Source organism: Martes martes, assembly GCF_963455335.1.
Source record: "Martes martes genome assembly, chromosome: 2".
In the NCBI taxonomy this organism is placed as follows: domain Eukaryota; kingdom Metazoa; phylum Chordata; class Mammalia; order Carnivora; family Mustelidae; genus Martes; species Martes martes.
In genome coordinates this window covers 39,166,812-39,188,647 of record NC_137889.1, presented here as the reverse complement: position 1 = coordinate 39,188,647, position 21,836 = coordinate 39,166,812, and the positions used below count along the sequence as shown (strand labels likewise).

Below are 21,836 nucleotides of genomic sequence, written 5' to 3'. Positions count from 1 at the left end.
ACAGCAGTTCTTCACCAACCGCTAAAACTCCAGTCTTTGTCACGGCCTCAGGCATCTGGGATTTGCCACTGAAACACGCGCAGATGGCTGGTTAGCCCACAGGGTGCAGCGGGGACCCTACAGTCTGCAGGACGCTTAGACCTGCCTATCTCCATGGTCACAACACTTGCTCCCTGCTGCCAGCCTCAATGCAGGTGCATCCTCCTACCCGGGAGAAGACAGGCAGGAGGGCGCGGTCAGACCCTCACAGCCATCAGAACCGCTGGCAAGAGAGGCTGCATGGGGCCCCAAATGTCTAGTACCGCCACTGCCTGGGAAAATATGAGACCCAGTTAGAAATCATTTCTCAATTTCTTCTTAACAGAAAGGACAAGCAAAATGTATTAAGAGCCAGATTTTTCCTCCTGGTTCTGTCCTCCTAGACCAGTGGTCCTCAGCAGGGGGGTGGTTTGGTACCCTCCCTCCAGGGGACATTTGGCAATGACTGGAGACATTTCGGTTGTCAACTGAGGTGAGAGATGCTCCTGGGATCCAGTGGGTGAAAGCCAAAGGTGTCGTTAAACATCCTACAGTGCACAGGACAGCCTCCCCCACCCCACCCAACAACAAAGAATGATCTAGCCCAAAATGTCTGTAGCAGACACCCTGGTCCCAGTGGGTGAAGGCCAAAGGTGTCGCTAAATATCCTACAGTGCACAGGACAGCCCCCGTCCCCAACAAAGAATGATCTAGCCCAAAATGTCTATAGCAGAAACCCTGGTCTTTGCACAATAAAAAAGTTTTCCCCCAAACTAAAGCCATGGCATTCTTGCTCCAAGAAGGAATCATATCCACAAATCATATTTTATTAGCTGTCCAATGCCACCTTCCATTCATGTCCTGTGTTTTAATTAAATTTTATTAACTACCAGTGCAAATCAATACAATGCTTTTTTTTTTTTTTTTTTTTTACACACCAACAGCTTGAATGTTCTTGAAGCTTTTAAACAATGAGTTGACTGTGGGCAAACAGAAGGCAAGGAATCACAGATAATTAGCTCATGCATCTGGTGCTGGCTAATAAATAAATAATTTTCACATGAACATAGAAACCACTCAATGTTATTAACTGTATTTTTTAATAGTTGGAAACTGTAATAAAATGCCATTTTCAGAAGCATCTTGGCGACTAAGTAGAACTGTTTCATTTAAAAAATAGTTAAGTTACTTTCCCCTAGACTGGGGTGGGTGAACTTGTAGCAAAATCTTCCATCCCACTTGACTCTGGCAGATGGAGTGATCTTTCACAAAATACGTTTTTCTGCATTTCTTTTCATAAAAGCCAGCCGCCAGGAAGAGCACCCTGCTTTGAAAAAAGATAGTTTGGCTCACACAGTATACTTTGGTTTATTTAAACAGGTAAGAAAGTGGTCCCCAGTTCTCCTGAGGAGAAAATGTGTTTTCCGACTTCTGAATAAATCAAGATATTACCAGTCTGAATGAGTTTCCTTTTCTGTTAAGGTAAGAAGTATATCTTTCTTTCCCTCCAGTGTTCAGTTGCTCCTCTTGGGAAACAGTCTTCGGATAACGTATCTCTGTCTCAATGTACCAGTAGCCCCACACCGTGACTTCCACACAACCAGAGGTCTGACATTCAGTGTCTGACGGGATCAGCATTCGGCGTGTCCTTGGATATGAAGCTGGATCTGAACTAGAAGTTCTCATAATACACCTACAAGCATCTTCTTAAAAGATATAAAAATGTATGTTAACTTGTGCTCTCTTAGTAAGGCTTGAAAATTGCTAATTAAATAAGCAGAATATAACTCATAAGCCAAAAAAGTGCATTTTTTAAATAAAATTAAGAAATGGGGATGGTTAAAACTATAATAAAAAGGATGAGCAGATTATTTTTGGTTAATCTTGGATGGAAATGATGCAATAGTTTTTTGTTTTTTTTTTTCTTTTTGAGTCCATTTGGTTTTGCTTAATACACTCACAAGGACCGCCATGAGTGTATCTCCGAATCTCACCAGCATTCCCGGGCCCTAGAGCCCTACCCCTGTCGTCATTCCTATGGGGAGACACGTGCTTGCCTCTCATTCCAAAGAACTTTTTTATAAAACTGTTCTTAGTTCGTGACTGTTTCAATGAGCACAAAAGACAACAGCTCTCACTGTTGTAAACACAATCAAAACCTCCACGCCTTTGGGCTCATAACCTCACAATCACTCTGCCTTTGTCTGACACTGGAACGGGATGCTTTTGGGCCACTTTTGCAGGCAAAGTGGGAGATTTTAATTCCTGTTAAGTCCAGCCAAATAAGCAGAGAGAAATCAGAGGCTCTCTCCCCTCCTCTGTTTTACTAATCAGTCAAATTCTTTTTTTTTTTTTTTTTTTCCCCTTTAGGGAAACCTCTTCCTTGTCACAGCCCCGTGTTTGGTCATCTTGAAAGGGAAAAATGAAAGCGTCTCCCCAGGTCTAGGCCTGGGAGTTCATGTTTTTTTGCTGCTCGTCTTCTGTTTCTGTTTGCGAAGGTGAGCCTCGATCTCGTGCCTGAACACCAGCATGCCCAGCTGCCCGTGGGATGCCTCGTTCATGGCCTTGGACTGCATGCACATCTTGTACTGCTCGGGGGTCAGCTCGTCCGCACAGTGCTTCTCGTGCCACAGGTGGAAGAGCCCGCGCACCGGCGTCCGCACCACGATGAGGTTGCTGTGGAGATACTTGCGGTAAAGGTGCACGTCCTCTCCGCCCCAGCCTTTGATGTCCAAATCAAACCCGCCTGTCGGGAGAAAGCAGAGCGCTGAAGCAAGCCGCACAGCCCCTCCCCATCTAGATTTGCCACCCTCCTCTGCACCAGCGTGCACTTCCCGTGGAGAGAAGCATGATTTAGGGGAGACGTCTCGCTGCCTGCCCCTCCGAATGCGGAGAGGGGCCGTCGGGGAAAGAGGATTCAGAAATCCTGAACGCAGGACTCGCGGCAGTGGCGGCCACGAGCACCAGCTCCCGGAGCTCCCAACACTGCAAAGGGCATTCATTCCCAGCACCTGCCTGCTTTCTCGAACGAGCCCCCCCTGAGCCGCCCCATGAAGAACGGCAGCCGCCCGCCTTTTCTACTTGAAACCTTCCGATGAAAATTCTGGTTTCTGTTTGCATGTGGCCTCCTGCCATTCAGACAGGGAAGCAGGGGCTCACCCCCTGAAAGGGTAGGGGGATCTAAGTGAACAAAATGATGTCCCACAAAACACTCTGCCTTTCATGGACCGAAATGGTCCCAAAAGCTGTCTGTCCGCCCCAGGCCAGTGATGTGAGTCATGTTTAAGGAACTGGCCTTGCTGTGCAGAGTTTCTACTCTGAAAATCTGGCCTCGCTTCAGAGTGGACTCCATCAAAGTGAGTAATGGTCCCCTCCACGCTCATCTTTGTAAACAGAGATGCCCCATGTCTTTTCTTAACCTGAAGCCCACCGCGAACCAAAGAGAACCAGAGAAGACTTGACCCTTTTTGTCATTGTTCCTTTCTCACGTAGGAGATTTATTTAACTCCTATGAGAAACAGTGACATCATCCTCAACACCTTTCATCAGAGCCACCATGCAGCCCCCAAGCTGCGCTGTTCTGATCAAGGCCATCCCTGGGCCCGGAAGGGTCATCCATGGGGGAAACATGCAGCCTGCCCACGGCTGGGCTCTGTATGCAAGTGATCTGTGTACCCCCATGGTGGGCAGGTGTACGATACTGACTCAGGGGTCTGGAATTTGAGCCTGGGGTTGGCCACTTCACCTCTCTTGAGTTGTGGTTCCTTTATCCTGAAATGGAACTAGATGTCATAACCAAATGACATAGTCATGTGAGGGACAGTGCTTGCTTAGCTGTAACTGATTTATTATCATCGGCATCATCATAACTTATTAAATAGAAGGTGCAAAAGTAAGATGCTTGCAAATAAATACAAGATGGCAAAGAAAGACCGGGGTCCAGATGTGACCCAGAGATTCTGAGGTCACATCAGTGGCTCACGGAGGAAGAGCGTCCTCACCAGGCTACCATTCCCACATGTTTCAATGGCAGCTGCGCCCCATTTTTAGGAAAATCCAATTTATTATAAATTCAAATTTGATAAACATACATCATCACAAAATAATCTTTCCCTGTACATAGAACCAGGAAACACAGAGTTTCTCAAAATGGAAACCTGCTTTAGAAAGGGAATATGGCGGTGGGGGTTGGGGATGGAAATATCCATGCTCTGTGAGGGCAGGGCTTCCCTGACCCCAAGCCAGGGTCCACTCTGACCCCCTGAGCACAAGATCAAAGTTTCTCCCTTGTTCATTCATATCCTAGTCATGTATGATCCATAATTTTGTTCTGTTTTGGGGCACATGAGTAGGTACCACTGTGGGAAGTGGGGTAGTATTTCCAAGGGGGACAGGAAACACTCTGTTCTCATCCTACGTCCATCACTTGCTGTGTGGTCCCTTTGCCCTCTTCAACTGCAACCTAAGGGCCTTTCCTCTCAATGCTCTGGGAACCTGTGTGTGTGTGTGTGTGTGTGTGTGTGTGTGTGTGTGTGTGTTAACAGGGACTATACACTCATTTGGAGCTTGAAGTAGTACCTAGAATTTTCGAAGGTTCAGCAGAGAGAAATTTGAAACCTTTCTGGTATGTGATTTTCCCAAATTCCCCGTGTTGTCCTTATTTTTCTTCAGTGGATCCCGCTACTACCGTGGAGGCCCAGAATGTTCTTTTTTTTTTCTTTTCTTTTTTTTTTTTTTAAAGATTTTATTTATTTATCTGACAGAGATCACAAGTAGGCAGAGAGGCAGGCAGAGAGAGAGGAGGAAGCAGGCTCACCGCTAAGCAGGGAGCCCAATGCGGGGCTCGATCCCAGGACCCTGGGATCATGACCTGAGCCGAAGGCAGAGGCTTTAACCTACTGAACCACCCAGGCGCCCCCAGAATGTTCTGCTTGAGAAGGACCAGAGCCAGAACCAGGTGGGAAGGAGGCATTGGGGGTCCTGAGGGAGCCTGCTGCTCCCTCTCCCTCTGCCCCTCCCCCGCTTGTGCTTCTTTGAGCCAGGGGGCGGGGAGGGTGGGGAGACTTGCTTTGAAGCCACCTTTCTGCGACAACGGCCTTTTTCCTCAGACTGTGTGCCACATGTGGGATAACCGAGAGGGTCTAGTGGAGATCAGAGGGGTTCGTGTGTCGACACACGCCCAAGCCTCGTCCTGGTCCAGCCTCCAAGGCCCTGACAGGAGGAAGGGCCACTTCGTAAGAAATGGCACTACCTCTGCCCTCAGAGTCCTGGGGAGCTGCCCCGACTCCCTCCCGGGCTGCTCGTGGCCTCTGGGTGGCAGCAGAGGCCAGACTTGCCTCCAGTCGGTGCCTCTTACCTATATTGATGAAGTCTGACCGGTACTGACAGGTCATCCCAAATCCAAAGTCTCTCCAAAATCCAGTCTCCTTCTTTATGACCTGCAGGGAGAGCACTGTCATTTGAGAGGGGAGGACCGAGTGGATAGAGGTAGAGAGCCGTCCCACACTAGCGTAAGCACAGTTCAACAGGGAGCCCAGCCCACCTGACGAGAAGCTGCCCCACAACCTCATGTGGGAAGTGCAGATGCAGCTGAGTCCCTGCGGATGGTTAGGGATACACAGAACTCACGGGTTCCCAAATGGGCCTTGTGATTTTTGGCACCTCTGGCTGGAATGTTTCTAGGGTGTAGGCATGAAAACACACACATACTCTTTCTCTCTCTCTCTCTCAAAAACAAACCAGGAGAGCCAGTTTTTGAGCAGTGCCATGGAAAAGCCACCTACGTGTCTGGCCCAACACCAGTGCCAGAGAGAACTGGAGGCCTCGGCCCCTCACACAGGGCCGGGCAGGGAGCCAGCAAAGGGCTCAGGAAGTGGAGAAAAGGGAGAGAGAACAACTCGGAATTCAGCCGCTCTGGCACACACCGGACTCCCTCGGGGAATAAAAAGAAAACCCGAGAAGGCACTGGGTTGCTTCAGCTCTGCTAACTCTCCCCTGCCGAGGTAAAGGGCACCAAGAGTCCAGGTTCTGAAGAGAGACTCTGTCCATTCATCTTTAAACTATTTTAAAACCAAACTGCTCCCAAAACATCTGTGGCAGTGCCAAGCAGCAGGGCTGCCGAGAGGCCATCCAAGCGGTGACCGTCTCCAAAGAGCAGGACCAGGTCTCACTCAGTCTCTCACTCTGCAAGGAAATTTCCAGTGTATTTGCTAAAGCAGCAAGACTTTTTAAAACGTTGGTTTAAATTTTTGGCTGAGGTAATTCCAGGGCTTGTTTTGAGATCTTAGTAGTTCTTTTCCATTCTTGAGGCTAACATAGGTGCTTAGGGGAGAAAGTCCCCTCCTGGGGAAGGGAAAGGGAGGTCAGGCCGAACCAGGTCCCCCTCCACTGGGATTTCTGCATTTTCTGCCCGCCTGGAGTCTGGCTCCCTTCGCTGCTCATCAGAGACAGTGTACAGCAGGGGAGGAGACCCAGTGTCTCCTTCCAGCGTGACCACTGGCTAGCTTCTCTGCCTCAGGCAGGTCCCTCACTTCTTTGAGCCTCTATTTCCTTTCCTATAAATGAGGAGGTTGAGGGGTGCCTGGGTGGCTCAGTCTGTTAAGCATCCAGCTCCTGATTTTACCTCAGGTCATGATCTCAGGGTCCTGGGATTAAGCCCCACATGGGGCTCCGTGCTGGGCATGGAGCCTGCCTAAGATTCTCTCCTTCCTTCTGCGCCACCCCCAAAATAAAAAAATAAATAAGGGGCGCCTGGGTGGCTCAGTTGGTTAAGCATCTGCCTTCAGCTCAGGTCATGATTCCAAAGTCCTGGAATCGAGTCCCACACATCAGGCTCCAGGCTCAGCGGGGAGCCTGCTGCTCCCTCTCCCTCTGTCCCTCCCCCCGCTTGTGATCTCTCGCTATTTCTCTCTTTCTCTCAAATAAATAAAATCTTTTAAAATGAAATGAAATAAAATAAAATAAAATAGGAGGTTGAGCTAAATCTCTGCTAAGGTCTCTTCCAGCTCCACCATCCAAACATCTATCCTCACTGCCCCTCCACCAAAGCCTCAATTATATTCCATATATGGCTCGTGGAAGGACTGTGAACTCGAAAATTCCTTGGCTCTGTGATCCATGAAACCATCTTATCTCCGCTACAGCCTCCGCATAGACATGGCCTGGGCTGAGGAAACACACACGCGTCAGGGCTGCCGGGGGGAAGGAAGGACCGAGAGAGGTTTTGTCCGTCAGTGTGGTCCCCGCAGATGTGCTCCAACTGGAACAAAGGCCCGTTATGCAATATCTCCCAAGTGACAAGGCAATTTCATTAGTATCAACTGGAAAGATTTTGCAGGGAAGGAAAGTTTGGGAAAATCTCCACTGAGTCATTTTTTAAAAAACAGTTTCTGTTTCATACCAGGTACACGGTTTCTGGTGCAGCTAATGACTTAATATCCTTTCTGCTGGCAAGGACACAAGACGAGTCCTCTAACCTTCTGGATAAAAATGGAGTCAAAGACAAGGGCCAGTAACCAAACATCAAGCATTTGGCTGAGGTGTACCTGGACTCCAAGCAGAGACGCCCCAAACAGGAAGAACAATGGGCCAGGGCTTGGAAGGAAAAACAAGAAGGATTGCAAGAGGTGGTCACCCCAGACATGGGCTGTGCATGCGATGCCAGGCAAGGCTGAACAAGGTCGAGAGGGACCCTCACACCTGGGGACCGTGGGACAGACACAAACTGATTTATGAGCTGGGGAATGGACTCTATAAACACTTACTAATGTTGGCTTTAAAGTTAGCAAGCCAGAAAAAGCCACTATCTGAAATGCTCCTTGAAGCTGAGCCCTTGGTGGACACGGGTTGGCTCACACCCTACCCATGGTCTAAGGCATCAGGGCGAGAGGGGGTTCGCTTCTGACAGGCTCTATGACACACAGCTGTGCCGAGTCCCTGGCACCTTGCCCGTGACCTGCAGCCTTGCTGGGAGTGAGTCCTTTCAAACATGTATTGGATCACAGCACGCTCCAATTTAAAACCCTAAGGCGCTTTAATTGCCTTCTCCCTAATGCAATTAGAATAAAACCCAGAGAAAACCTCTAGCCTGCGAGGGTCCTACGTAACCCGACACCCGCCTGCCTCGTCCACCTCGCCCCCTCGTGCAGAATCTCCTCCTAGTCCACCCCTCGAATATACCAGGCTCCCAGGTCCCCAGTGCCAGACACTTGGAGACTCTGGCCTGGGTCACCTTTTCCCTGCTCACCACTGGGCTCTGCTCCAATGTCACTTGCCTAGAGCAGTCATCCTGACCCTCCCAGCCAGTGTCAGCACACTCCCCCACACCTGTCACCACCATGTCTCTCTCTAACCTGTCACCTGGTTTCTTTTCTCTGTAACACTTATAGCTCTCTGAAATTATCCTGCTGAGGCATTTGTTCCTCTCTTTTCTGTCTTCACCTACCACTGCTGGTGAAGGTAAGCCCAGGGCCTTGGACTCCTTCACAGCCCCCAGATCAAGGTCCAGCACACAGAGGTGCTCTATAAATGCTCCTCCAATGAGAGAATGAGGAACACTCCTAGGGCAGAGAGGGCTCCATGCCAGTGGAAACAGACAAGGTTCCAGCAGAGAATTCTTTTTTTTTTTTTTTAAAGATTTTATTTATTTATTTGACAGACGGAGATCGCAGAGAAGCAGGCAGAGAGAGGAGGAAGCAGGCTCCCCGCTGAGCAGAGAGCCCGATGCGGGGCTCGATCCCAGGACCCTGGGATCATGACCTGAGCCGAAGGCAGAGGCTTTAACCCACTGAGCCACCCAGGCGCCCCAAGCAGAGAATTCTTTAGCAGGTCAGCAAAGGCTTAGGAATTCCAGTGGGAAAAGAACTGGGGGGCTTTGGAGGAACAGACTAAAACGTTTTCACCTTCCTGGGCTCTGAACAGACGGCTCTCATGCTTAGAGCCTCGACCCCAGGCACAAGAAGCTCCCCTGCTCTGTTCGAACTTTGAAAAGACAGACACCAATGATGTTTACTACAACAGAGGAGGAAGAAACCCTCAGATAAAGATTGTATGTTAAAAGAAAAACATCCCTCCCGAATTTCGCCTATCGGTTTTCAAGTTCTATCCTCACTTAAAAAATATCTCTCGAGGGCTGGCTTCCTCTCAACTCCCTGCAGCCCCCTTTCTCCCCCCACCTTAGATCTCAGCAGAGCACTGCAGGGCAGGAACACACCACAAAGGACAGTTGTCAAGCCCGCTCTCCCACAGGAAGCTTCCAGACCCGCAGCTCTGTGGGCAATTCACGTGACGGGGGTGATTATTTTCTATGGGGACCAGAGCACAAAGCACAAATCGGTGTCTCTCCCCAGAGATGTGGGAAGGCGGCATCCCACAGCTGCGCGGGGAGCTGGGAGGCAGTCCGCGCCTGTTGGTTTAATGGTGCTGACTTGGACAACTGCCCGCGAAGCAATCTGGGCCCTGAAATAAAATAAATAACAAATACTCAGGCTGAGTATTTCCTCTAAATCAAAGAGAGCCTCCGAAGCACCGAGGCCGTGTTTGCCCAGGCTCGCATTCACGTGCAGTGCCCGTGGTACACACCCCGTTGCAGCCCGCAGGCCCCGCGCTCAAAGGGCGTCCTGCCTGCTTTCGTGCTCTGGAAATTCTTGCTAAGTCCCGAGCCAGGGCCCTGCACTTTCACTATGCACTGGGCCACGCCGATTACACAGCCTGTCCTGCCTGTGAGCAGCAGGCACCCCGAGCTTCAGGGGCTGGGTTGGGTGTCCCCCGCCCCCGCCCCGTACATTCCTCATTATGTGGGCCCAGAGAGAGACGGCATGGGGCACGCGTGGGCCTTACAGTGTGGAGGTAGGATGGCCTGTCCGAGCTAAGTCAGCCAATGGTGGCTGAGCCCAGACCAACACCAGGACTGCTGGGAGCATTTCCATTTCTTGAGAAATACAATGTTCTGGAGGCACAGCTTTCACAGAACGGGTTTAAGGATGGACTCAAAGGCCACCTCCTCCAAGATTTGTATTAACCCACATTTCCCCACAAGTCTTCTTTTATTGGTGCCTGCTTGAAAAGAAGAAAGTGTCTTCTGAAGGGTATCGTGCTGGATAAGGAATCCTCCAGGTTCTCTGGTCTAGGAATCTACACCGAAAGCTAGGCTATGCCCTTCTGGAAGCAAGGCCACTCAGCACCCTCAGTCCCATCCCCATCACACAGGGCATGCCTCGAGTTCGAACCTCCCACTCAGCAATCCAAGCAACGACTTATGCCTCTGAGCTGCAGGTTTTCCTCGGAGAAGTGAGCAAAATAAGGCCTCTTCACCTTCCTGGCTATCCCACGAAATAAAGAGGGCCCCGAGCTGGCTTCCGAAAGCCTGCGGATAGCATCTGTTCACACTAGTCTCGGTCCTCAGTGAGCGCCTACTTCCCAAATATATAAAAACAGACTAAAAGCATGGACTGTGCCAGTCAGCAAACTTCAGACATCTGAGCAGGTTGGTGGTGAAATACTTCTCAGAAGAGGGGAGACAGGCAGGGGACAGAATCGGAGAGGACAGGAGTGCCACTCACACACCAGACAGAGTAGCACCAAGTCTCTGGGTTTCAACGATGCAGGGCGGACTGGGGCTTCTGGCACTCTCTCGGTGAGGACGTCTCTCGGTGAGGAGAGGGCCCCGAGGAGGAAGGCCAGCGTGCGGAGACACGGGGCGGGATGCTCGCCTGGCGGAGCAGCTGAGGGGGGCATCTGTCAAGCGGGGCACCACGCACCCGCTGCTGCGGTTTGCAGCCTTTTCCTCGGTCATCAGTGTCAGAGTCAGCGTGGGGAGCACTTAGTCCTCATAAGGCATCGAGGCCGCAGTGCTGTGCGGGCCCACCCAGCTCCCAAGGACACTGTGAGGCTCTGCCTGCCTCAGCACTCAGTGATGTCACTCTGGGGACCCCCCCACCCCAGGCTGCGGTGGGGGCACTGATGGCACGGAAAATGGCCAACAAGATGAATCAGGGCTTTTTCTCCCCCTTCTTTCCGGGAGTGGGTTGTTACACATTTACTAGCACACCACTGGCTTTGGACCACAAAAGATGATTTAAAATGGGATTAATCCATGTTTTGCAAATGTATCTCTGGCAAAGGGTGAAGGAAAGACCGGTTGACAGGGGTGGGAGAGGGTCTACAGGGGGAGGTGGCAGGAGGCTCCGGTGGTGGCCTCAGTGTGAGTAAGGCTTGAACTGGGAAAGTGGAATGTCTACAGTTAATAATTATTTAAATCGGAGTCATTCCTTAGTCTCTGAGCTGTTTCTTCATTAAAGCATGAGCAAGTTTTATCTCAGGTTTACAACTCAAGAAATTAAATGTTAGCATAAAATCCCATGATTTCACATACTTCTATTTATTAATGGTCTGTACTCAAAAGTAAAGAAACAAGTAGTCTGAATACACACACACACACACACACACACACACACACACACCCCAGGAATGTGGCTTCCAGCTTTAGTCTGAAGACAAAGTGTTATCAAACAGCAGTGACCAGCACAGGGCACTCAGGAGGTCACATTTACAGGGCTGCTTGAGCACTTGTCTTGTGTTTGCATCGTGAGACCTTTTTGTCATAGCTCCCTTCCGGACCTGCATCCTCCCTCCACCTTGAGACGGATGTACTCCAAGTGTGGCTCTCCGGAGTATCTATAGGTCTCAGATCTTTCACAACTGAGACAAAATGAACCCTTGCTAGGAAGTCTCTCGTAATGCACCATTCCTAACCATCTCTTTTTATTTTATACCTTCTCAGGACCTACACATTCTGTCTCTATTAAATGAATTTCTGTAGCTTGATGTTCTCCCTTGGAATTTTTGTCAGCCCATTTCCTTCATATTTCAGCCCTCGTCTAGATCCAAAGTCAATCTGCTTTCAGTGCACTAGGGTAAGGAGATCCTGCTCTGGGCCCGAGTTCTGCTGCTAGCTGGTTGTGGGATCTTGGGCAAGTCTACGAAAATGAGAGAGTAAAATGACCTCTCCGGTCACTGCCAATCACATGAAACTGTTTCGGTTCCTCTGACTCCTCCAGAATGTCCAGTCTAGTTCTCTGCAGATAGCAAGGGTTCCAGAAATGGCTCATCCAATAACAAATATAATCAACACGTTCCTTTTGCGGATGGAGAACCCTGTGTTTCTCCGGACTGAATCTTCATGAACACTGAATCCTAACACTGAATCCTAACATAGCAGATATATGTGCTCTAGGAAAGCTCTAAGGTCTATTTGGAAGTAAAGGTCCCCAGTTGCAGGATAATTCTGAGGCTCTAGCTATGGACACGGCAATCTGAGTTCTGCCTCTGCTTGACCATTAATTCTAGGGATCCGAGAAACTAGTTGAACCGTATCACACCTCTCATTTCCCGCAGCACCTGCTTCTCTGCAGGAATGCTAACACAAGGATAAAGCTTTTAAAGTGTGAAATGAAAAGAATTCTTTGCAAGCAAATAAGACCTTTATGAGTTTGAAGTTGAAAACATTAATCACATTTGATGTCAAACGTAAAGAAGCACTTTATTTAAAACCAAAGGAATTTATATTCTAATAGGTTGACAGAAAAGAAATCCTGTATCCCATTTCCCCCCGAAACCCTATTTTAAGCTCAGAACTCACGGAAGGGAAACACGAAGGTTCGTGTCTCAAAGGAAGCGATATCACCCTCAAGCAGATAAAAACTGATTCTTGGGGAATGGAAAACACTTACCGTGGTGACATATACAGCGCACACACACACACAGTTACATCAACAGATACTCAGCGTATCTAGTGTTGGAATTTCACTGAGCGGGGGGCAGAACCATATTATTACCGTGCTGCGCAACATGGGCCTGAAGGGAAACCATGCTGGATGGGTGAGGAGTAAACCTCATCCAGCCTAAGGGAACACCCAAGCTGAAACCTTCTGGAAAAGATCACTGTAACAGCTGCCAGAGGTTTACTGGAGGGTGGGGCTAGAGAGAACAGGTTTTGCTACTCTGAGCAGAGAGCCTGATGCGGGGCTCAATCCCAGGACCCTGAGATCATGACCTGAGCCGAAAGCAGAGGCTTTAACCCACTGAGCCACCCCAGGCGCCCCCAGGTTTTGCTACTCTGGAAGCTTCAGGACAGAATTGGTCCTCCAAAAGAATTTCAAAGAATGCATGTTTTCAATGAAAATCAATTTACTCTCCCATTGCACAGAAGCATGAGAGACTTGGTTCCTTCCCACCTTCACGTTCACACAGCAGATCTCCCTTTCCCACCCTAAGATGCACTTTGTGGGAGGAGACACGGCTTTGCTTCCAGAGAAAACAGAGACACTCAAGGCGATGAAGAACAGACAGCCCAAGGTCAGTGGTCTCCTGATACTCAGCCTGAGCTGGAAGGCAGCCTTAGACACACTCAGCTCATCTCTCTGCCAGAAAAGGTCACCATCCGACTTGGGGGTGACACACAGTAATGGGGAATTTTGTCTCAGCAGAGCATGTCTACATGCGTTCCAAAGAGACTCTCCTGTAGCCCGCACGGCTTCTCTGCTAAATGGGCTCACTGCTGCCACCACCGTTGCCACCAAGACCACTCAGCCTACAGAGCTCCTTGGTGGCCATGTGGTTCCACTCTCCGTGACCTGTGCAGCTTCGATCTTAGCAGAGAAGCCCCTCCAGCCTTCCTTTAAGAGCCACCTTGCTGGTGACCAAGTCCCAGAGGGACTGTGATCTGTGGGAATGGTGGCATGAGGGACGGGCACTGGATCTGGTCCTCACTCCCCCACTGACTCACTCACCATGTGACCTGGGGCAAGTCACCCCCTTCTGGCTTCCGTTTGCCATCCGTCACCTTCCTTACCTGGGAGCGTTTGTAATAACAAAGAGAAAATGTGCTGCATCCATAATGCAATAATCCTAGTTTCCAAAAACCATATAAGAAAACTACGAAGGTGTGAAATTACCTTTCCGTGAGGTACTGTTCCTATTTATTTTCCGCTTTTAAATATTGCAAGCACTTTTAATGAACAAGGTGCTAGGAGCAAAGGCCAGAACGTGTGCCAAACTTAAAAATTACTATGGGAATCAATCCACAGATTTCCACTCACCTTTAATCATGGTCAGGTGCCCCTGGTAATGAAAGACAGGGCACAGAGCCACACAAGGGCCCCTGCGGGTAATTACTCACCAGCTGCTGTTCTAAGGGAGGCACTGCGTCCTGATGGCCGTATATTATGCCGGGATTGTACTGACTGAAAAGGACCGGATAAAATACCTTCTTCCCTGCAAACCAGGAAACAAACATTCCCCTAAAGCAACAGACAGAACTATTAGGCTGGTTGGCTTCTATTCAGCCTTGGAAATATCCCAGGTATTTCCATCCACTTTTCCTTTTCTTATCATTCAACCCTAAAACACATCTTAGAAGTTCTGCACACCTAGACCAGACAGACAGACTCTCTAATATCCCTTAGCGCATGCCTACAGCCCCTCCTCTCCCTTTAGTTTCAGACAGCTTTCCAGCCCCTGTCCTCCCCCCACACTCTCTCCTGTGTGGGCCGACCTCCCTGCTGAAAATGGAAAATGGGTTACAGACTTGAACTTAGGACGAAGAGCCTCAGACAGGCCCACACTGACATCAAAGGAGAAATCAAACCAGATGATTTTCCTTCCCTTTGGGGTAAAATGGCGCCAGTGCAGAAGCAGGACAGCTGAGGGAACTATGAAGGAATGCATGTGAGTGTGACAGAGCTAAACACCACCGTGGGGGAGAGAAAGGGAAGCGCCAAATCCAGAGACCCTTACCTGGCTGTGTGTTCAGTCTGCACGTATTGAGGAATTCGGAGGTGAAGTAGATGTCAACATCACAGAAAAAGAGAAGGACGTTGCTTCCTTTCCAGAAGCGGGCTCCCACATCAAGGCCCTTTCCCCGAGAAAACTCTCCATTCAGTTGGATGAAGGTAAAGTTCCTGAAGTTGGCAGCTCTGAAAGGGAAGACCAGATACAGTCACTCATGTGCTCACGTGCCCAGGCAGACAGAATCCCCTGGGAAACACAAGACCAGGGCCCATCCACATCTTGCCACGTAGGTGTTGTAACCGTGAAGACACTGAGATTACCAAGAAGATACAGAATGACCCAGACTCACTGGAAACTCACTGAGATTAAAGGTACCAAGAACACTCGGGGAAGTTTTAGCACCAACTTATTTCTTCTTTCTCTACCAATTTTCCCACAGTGAAAAGTGTACTGTTGTAGCTAATGGACATTCTCTGTGATAGAGAAACCTGAACCACTGGAGACTGGGTAAACAGAACCCAGGACAATCTCCATGCCTCCCGAGCCACCTGAATGAAACCACTGGGCCAAAGAAACAAAATCACACCGGAATGGCCCCACCTGGTGTCTTCTCATCTGTATGTGACTCGAGATCAGGCATGACAGTCTTGATGTATGTCTATCCCCAAACACATCTAAGCCTGGACTCCTTCCCCATCTTCAGGAAAAGCAAGAGAGTACGGGAGGAAAAAATGACAAACTTGGATTCATATCACTAAGGCTGTCCCAGACCTGGCTCTCCTATAGATTAACTCTGTGATCTAGGCCAGCCCAGTAATCTCCTAGAAGCTCAGTTGCCTCATCTGCAAAATGGGAACAATAACACCTTCCTTAACTACTCACAGCGTTACTAGTTAGGTCAATGCTGCCAAGAGCATAAAGTGGTCTGTAAGAATCAGCTCTCTCTGTCCTCAGCCCCGGCAAGGACTCCCAGGCCTGTGGTGGCAAAGCCAAGCAAGACATTGCTTCATTTGGCTCTTCTTTCCCAGGGACACCAGAACCTTCTGAAATGGGGCATGTCTTGAGCAAAAGTTCCAGAAATTCATGTGGTACCGAGTGGTACAGGAATTGTCTTCTGCCAGACAGAACTAGGGAACGACTCTGAGTCCTGGTCCAGCTCCTAACCCTGCCTGTGCAGCAGGGCCCCTTGGCCTTTGACAAACCCCCTTTTCTGGCTCATGCCCCCGTCTTTTCATCATGGCTCCTCTGTTTCCACAGCCTGGGCTCTCCCCTCCACCCACTGCCCATTCCTAATGCCTCCCTAATCTTGAGGTATTCAAAACATATAAAAAACCACTTCCGTTTCAAAGTTTGTATGCCAAGGAACTCTCCTGGGTGAAGGTCAACACAAAAACAGAGTCAGAAACTTTTCAAATGTGAGGTTGTGCTTGTAGCTGGTCATTTAATCAGCTGAGCGGAACTAGCTCTGCTACCCCTTTCCTGATGCGACATCTTCTTGCAAATCTGGGACTGGGGTGGGTTTTCTTTATCCTGGGAATCTGTGGGCCCAACCTTGTCTGAATCTAGTGCCGGACAGACTTTTCAGATTTACATCAGGGCAGGAGGGCTGGTGACTGGGAGAGCACGGGCGTCTGCGTCAGCAAACCTGGATCCGGGGCCGAGAGCCACGCCCACACCCACTAGGTGCTCAGCAGATGTCTGTGAGGAAACACGTCAGCAGACAAATGGCTCTCATCCCAGCTCTCTCATCTATTTGGGGAAAGTCATTTCACTTCTCTTGCCTCAGGTTCCTCATTGCAAATCTGGCAGAGTCCAAAGGGCCCTTTCCACCCTCAAATTCTGTTTCTCTGGGATTCTGCATTCGGTTAGGCAGGGCTCTGCCCATGGAGGGATCCACCCCTTCCTGCATGCCCCAGGGAGGTGGCCCCCAGGTCATAGTTCCTGTGAGTGGCACTGAAGTCATGCTCTGTGGCCTCCTCATGCCTGGCCTGGCCCTGATGAGGCCCAGGCCACCTCCCTGCTGCAAAGACACGTGAGGTGGAGTGTGGCCCCTGCAGCCGTGTCCACACCTGCCGGAGGCTTCCACAGCCCTGCTCCTGCAGGTCAAGCTCGCCTCACTTCTCCCTGCCCTGTCTGGGCAGTTTTCAGGAAAGTTTCACCCTTGTGAGGCACCTGGATTCTCCCTTCTTCATCTAAGGAAGCCTCCTGCCAGGTCTCACAGGACTTAGCCACATTCCTGGGGCTCATCTTTTTCTAACAGCCAGTCGTGGGTCTCTTTCTTGACTTGTCTCAAGGCTCATATGCTCTGGGGACCCTCCTACAAGGCAGGGATATCTGCATTAGCTATTTGGCAGAGCAGGAAGGCCTTCCTTCTTCAGGTTGTAACTGACTCATAATTCCGGCATCTCCACCGAGAGGTTTTCCAGGATCTACCATTAGAGAGTTCAAATATAAAAATGCTCTGTATTTGAACAATAGCAAGCAACTTTCACCAGAGGAAGAGGAATGCAGTTCCTCTTAAAGGAACAGCCCAGTTTCCCTCCTGGAATAGCCTATGGTCCTCTGTGCACATATATCAAATTTTTACAAAAGTTAAGTCATGTTGAATACTTAAGAACACAAGGCAGCACTAGAAACTGAGGTGACAGCATTAGAGATATGACAAGACTGTAGGTGTTGACCATGGAGTGAATGGTGGAAAGACAGTTGAGTACTACAAATTCAGAGGGGACAGTGGTAATTTGATGTCTACACTTACCCAATATGTAAGTTAATCAAGTTTGTTCTGTCTCTAAATTCCCCCAACCCTGGCTTGAGCTGCTTTTTGGCAGCAAAGGGCAGGGGGAGGGAGGAAGCTGGGGGGCGGGGCTCGTCCGTCACTCGGAGCCACAAGGGAAAGGAAAGGAGTGAGGAGAACACTGTGCCTAGTGCTTGAGATGACCTTAATCTGGAAGAACTTTTTTAGAAAATCTTGAAACATCATTTCTAGGCTTCAACATGTTGCCTCTAGAGAAAGAGAATTCAGGAAAACGGACGCCGACGGACCCTCCCCCTATGGCCCTAATGTGAAAGGCGATCTGCTTCCTCTCTCTTCAGTGAAGCTCTCTACAAGGATGAGACAATCCGCGTTCTATCCAGGCGCTACCCAATCTCTGAATGGGCGCTTCCAGGCCCCTCTCAGGGCACCCACAGGCCATGCAGAAAGGTGCAGGGTGGGCACCCAACTCTGTCTGCTCACTGTCTGCCCAGCTAGGCTCATGCAAAGAAGGCTCCCGCACCCAGGTCATCCACCATGACCAGCACTGGCCAGCAGGAGACATGCGTTGCTCCTGCTGGCCTCCCAGCAGACATACATATGACGGCTCTGCGCCGAAGGCCTGATTCACAGAGCTGGACGTGAGGGCACAGCAGAGGCGGGGCAGGAACAGAGTCATGGCTGGCCTGGGAGGCACCATTCACCACTCACAGGTGTTGGAGGAGGCCCAGGGCTAACTTCGTCATCCGTCTGTGGTTCCCAGGGTGCCTGCCAGGTCCCCGGGCTCAGCTGTGAGTCCGTCTACAGATAGGTAATAGTACTGTCCTCCCTCTTGATCACTCAGCCCAGGCACTTCTTAGAACTGACCAGTCTCTGAATGAACCCTGTGCTCTCCTCTCTGCTGTCAGGAAGGGCCTCAGATAATTAACAGGTATTTTCTACTAAGACAGAGAGCTGAGCTGGAAACAGCAGAAAAAGAATGGGAACTACTTCCCTTTCTCTCTTTTCCAGAACAGAGAGATTAATACACTGTCAAACATCTGGGCCTGGCAAATGGACACCCTCCTCTCTCCTCAGACTCATCAGCACCAGCCCCGGAGCACAGGGCACAACAGTATGAAGAGAAACTGGCTTCAGCAGGATGGCCGGGCCCCTCCCTCCACACGTTCGCTGGCTTCACTCAGAAATGCTGCTCACTCACTGGGCAGGGGACTCCCTCACTGGCCGGAGCAGCCCTGCTCCCCGGTGTAGGAAACAGTGGAGGAAGGGGCAGCAGAGCCATGCAAAAGCAAGGACTGCTTCAACACAAAACCCCGATTCGCCCCCAAGGGGGTGCGGTGGTGGGTTTGGGAATGTGCCACAGAGGTGCCCAGGCAAGGACCCTGTTTTGTCCTCTGTCCTGGACAACCCCCAGGGACCATCCAGGCGATGATCACAGATGGTATGCCGTGTGCCTCCTGCCACGGCACCAGGGTCCCTTCCCGGAATATGCTTTCTCCATCCTCTCCCACAAAAACCCCACTCAGTTCTGACAACCTGAGACAAGTATCACCACCTCTTAGGTCTTGCTGCAAACTGAAGGGCCTATTTGGGGTCCCTAGCACTTTGCCCAGTCCTCCCTCTGTCCTCCCGTGCCCAGTGCCTTCTTGTGCCTTTGCCTGTACAAATATGTACTGGCTGACTTACAGGCTATAAATCCTGGGTGGGCAGGGGTGACTCCCCCCTTTTTGTAATCTCCAGAGATTATCTGACACAATATATAGTAAGTGACACACACAGGGATACAGTGGGTGATCGGTAAGCATTGGATGAATGGAGGGTAAAGCCACAGGAAAAGCTGAGGTGTATCTCAGACCTTCACTGTTGGGAGGACTGTCCACGATTCCTCCTTCTTCCCTCAGGGGGGTACTGGGGAACCCCCCATACATCAGCAGAAAGAGTCCCCAACCAACAGAATTCTAAGGATAGACACAAACCCACGCTTTTAGAAAGATGGCAAATACGAAATAACGGAAGAAATGAGAGCCAAGAAAAGAGATACAATTTAGTTTGAAATATTTAATTTATCCCATACAAAGAACTGTAACATTTAATGGCACATCTAAAGTAACAGCCTGGTAAGGAAAACAGGCCTTCTTCATGGTAGAATGAGGGCACTAGATTCTATACTACGCAATTTCCAACTATGACTCCAGAATATGTAGTTCCAAAAGGCCCCATGATTACTCACTATTCTTCTTCTTTTCTTCTTGAATTGTTACTGACTGATGAAACTCTCAAGTTTCTCATTCAATTCCCCTTTTTTATGTAATAAGGCTGGTGCATAGGGACTCCTCCAAGTTATATACAATTATTCTGCTAGAGGTTATAATGACCTCAGAAAGCTACTGTTTCTACTGGAGATTTAATTTCTCTAATTGACTTTATTTCCCAGAATTGCCAAATTGAAAATGATAAAAGATCTTGTTGTCTAATGTGATTTATTCTCATACAGACTTCTTTCCACCATTACAAGGAAATTCCCTTAACGTGGCACTTCCCACAATAATCCTTCATTTAAAAAAATACTTTAAAAATTTACATACAAATCCGTATTACATTCAATGTATAATTTAAAATTTTAACAGCTCTAAATATTGAAATTGCTTATGAGTTCTACTTACTGAAAACACTTGAATAGGGTCAAGAATTTAAAATTAAATGTATTCTCAGGCAGCTTTTCATAGATGGCACCTTAAATAATTTAGAATTTTCTAGATTCTGAGCTTATACAAGCCAGCTTATACAACTCAGTTTCAGCAAGTTTCTTTTGAAATGATAAACAAAATGAGTAAAATTTTAGCCAGACTACCTAAGACAGGTTTAAGAGATATTACTCAAATTAATAAAATTATAAACAAAAGAGGAGATATCACAACTAATACCACAGAAATACAAAATCTCATGAGATTGCTATGAACAATTATATGCCAACAAATTGAATAACTTAAAAGAAATGGATAAATTCCTAGAAATATACAACTTCCCAAGACCAAATCATAAAATAATAGAAAATCTAAATAGACAAATAATGAGCAAGGACACTGAATCCATAATCAAACCTCTCCCACAAATAAAAGCCTCAGGACCACACAGCTTCGTGAGTGAATTCTACCAAACATCTAAAGATGAATTAATACCAATCCTTCTCAAACTCTGCCAAACTATTGAAGAGAAAGGAATAGTTCTAAACTCACTTTACAAGGCCAGCATTATCTGATACTGAAGCCAGATAAGGACACTACAAGAAAAGAAAACTATAGGCCAATCTCCCTGACAAACACAGATGCAAAAATCCTCAACAAAATACTGGCAAACCAAATTTAATACATTAAAAGGAGCACACACCATGAGCAAGTGGGATTCATCCCTGAGATGCAAGGATGGTTCAACAGCTGCAAATTAATAAACATGATACACAACATTAACAGAATGAAAGATGAAAATCACATGATCATTTCAAAAGATAGAGAAAAAACATTTGACAAGCTTCAACATCCTTTCATGATAAAAACCCTTAATGAATCAGATATAGAAGGAATGTACCTCAATATAATAAAGGCCATATATGGCAAAATCAGAAAGAAAGAAGTAAAATTATCTTTTTGGATGGAATGATCTTATATATAGGAGAACCTAAAGACTAAAGACTTCAACAAAAATCTGTTAGAACTAATAAATGAATTCAGTAGTGTCAGAATACAAAATAACATGTAAAATCAGTTGTGTTTCTACATACAGTGAAAGAGAAATTAAGAAAGGAATCCCATTTACAGTCATATCAAAAACAATAAAATAAAAAGTAGTGAATGACTAACACATATTACAGTGTGGATGACCTTGAAATCATTATTGTAAGTTAAGAAGCCAGACACAAAACATCATATATTTACATGAGTCCACTTATCTGAAATATCCAGAATACAGTAAACCCCCTCTTTTTTCAAATGCTTTTTCTGCATGGACAGAGATGGTCATGCAGTTTTGTGTAGTACATTGACTGAATCTCGTCAACCCTGCATTCCTAGGATAAGTTTCATTTAGTCATGGTATAAAATCATTTTTACATGGTGCTGGATAGTTTGCTAGTATTTTGTTGAGGATTTCTACATCTCTAATTTCTACATCTGTTTTCTTTTCTTAGTCTTTACCTGGTTAAGGTATCAGGATAATACTGCCCTCACAGAATGAGTTGGGAAGTATTCCCTCCTCTTCTAAATTGTGAAAGTTCATGAAG

At 48.2% G+C, this 21,836-nt stretch overlaps 1 protein-coding gene across 12 annotated transcripts in view; it reads right to left on the bottom strand.

The window, feature by feature from the left end:
- Window positions 1–950: 950 nt before the first annotated feature.
- Window positions 951–21,836, bottom strand: part of CSGALNACT1 (chondroitin sulfate N-acetylgalactosaminyltransferase 1) — a 335,010-nt gene continuing 314,124 nt past the window's right edge. For all 12 annotated transcript variants that reach the window (XM_080794800.1, XM_080794795.1, XM_080794796.1 and 9 more), the window contains 4 exons: window positions 14,812–14,990; window positions 14,195–14,289; window positions 5,375–5,456; window positions 951–2,764 (listed from right to left, as the gene is read on the bottom strand). In XM_080794800.1, the coding sequence (XP_080650926.1) occupies window positions 2,475–2,764; window positions 5,375–5,456; window positions 14,195–14,289; window positions 14,812–14,990 (646 nt within the window). In that variant the 3' untranslated portion in view covers window positions 951–2,474. The remainder of the gene's footprint in view (window positions 2,765–5,374; window positions 5,457–14,194; window positions 14,290–14,811; window positions 14,991–21,836) is intronic.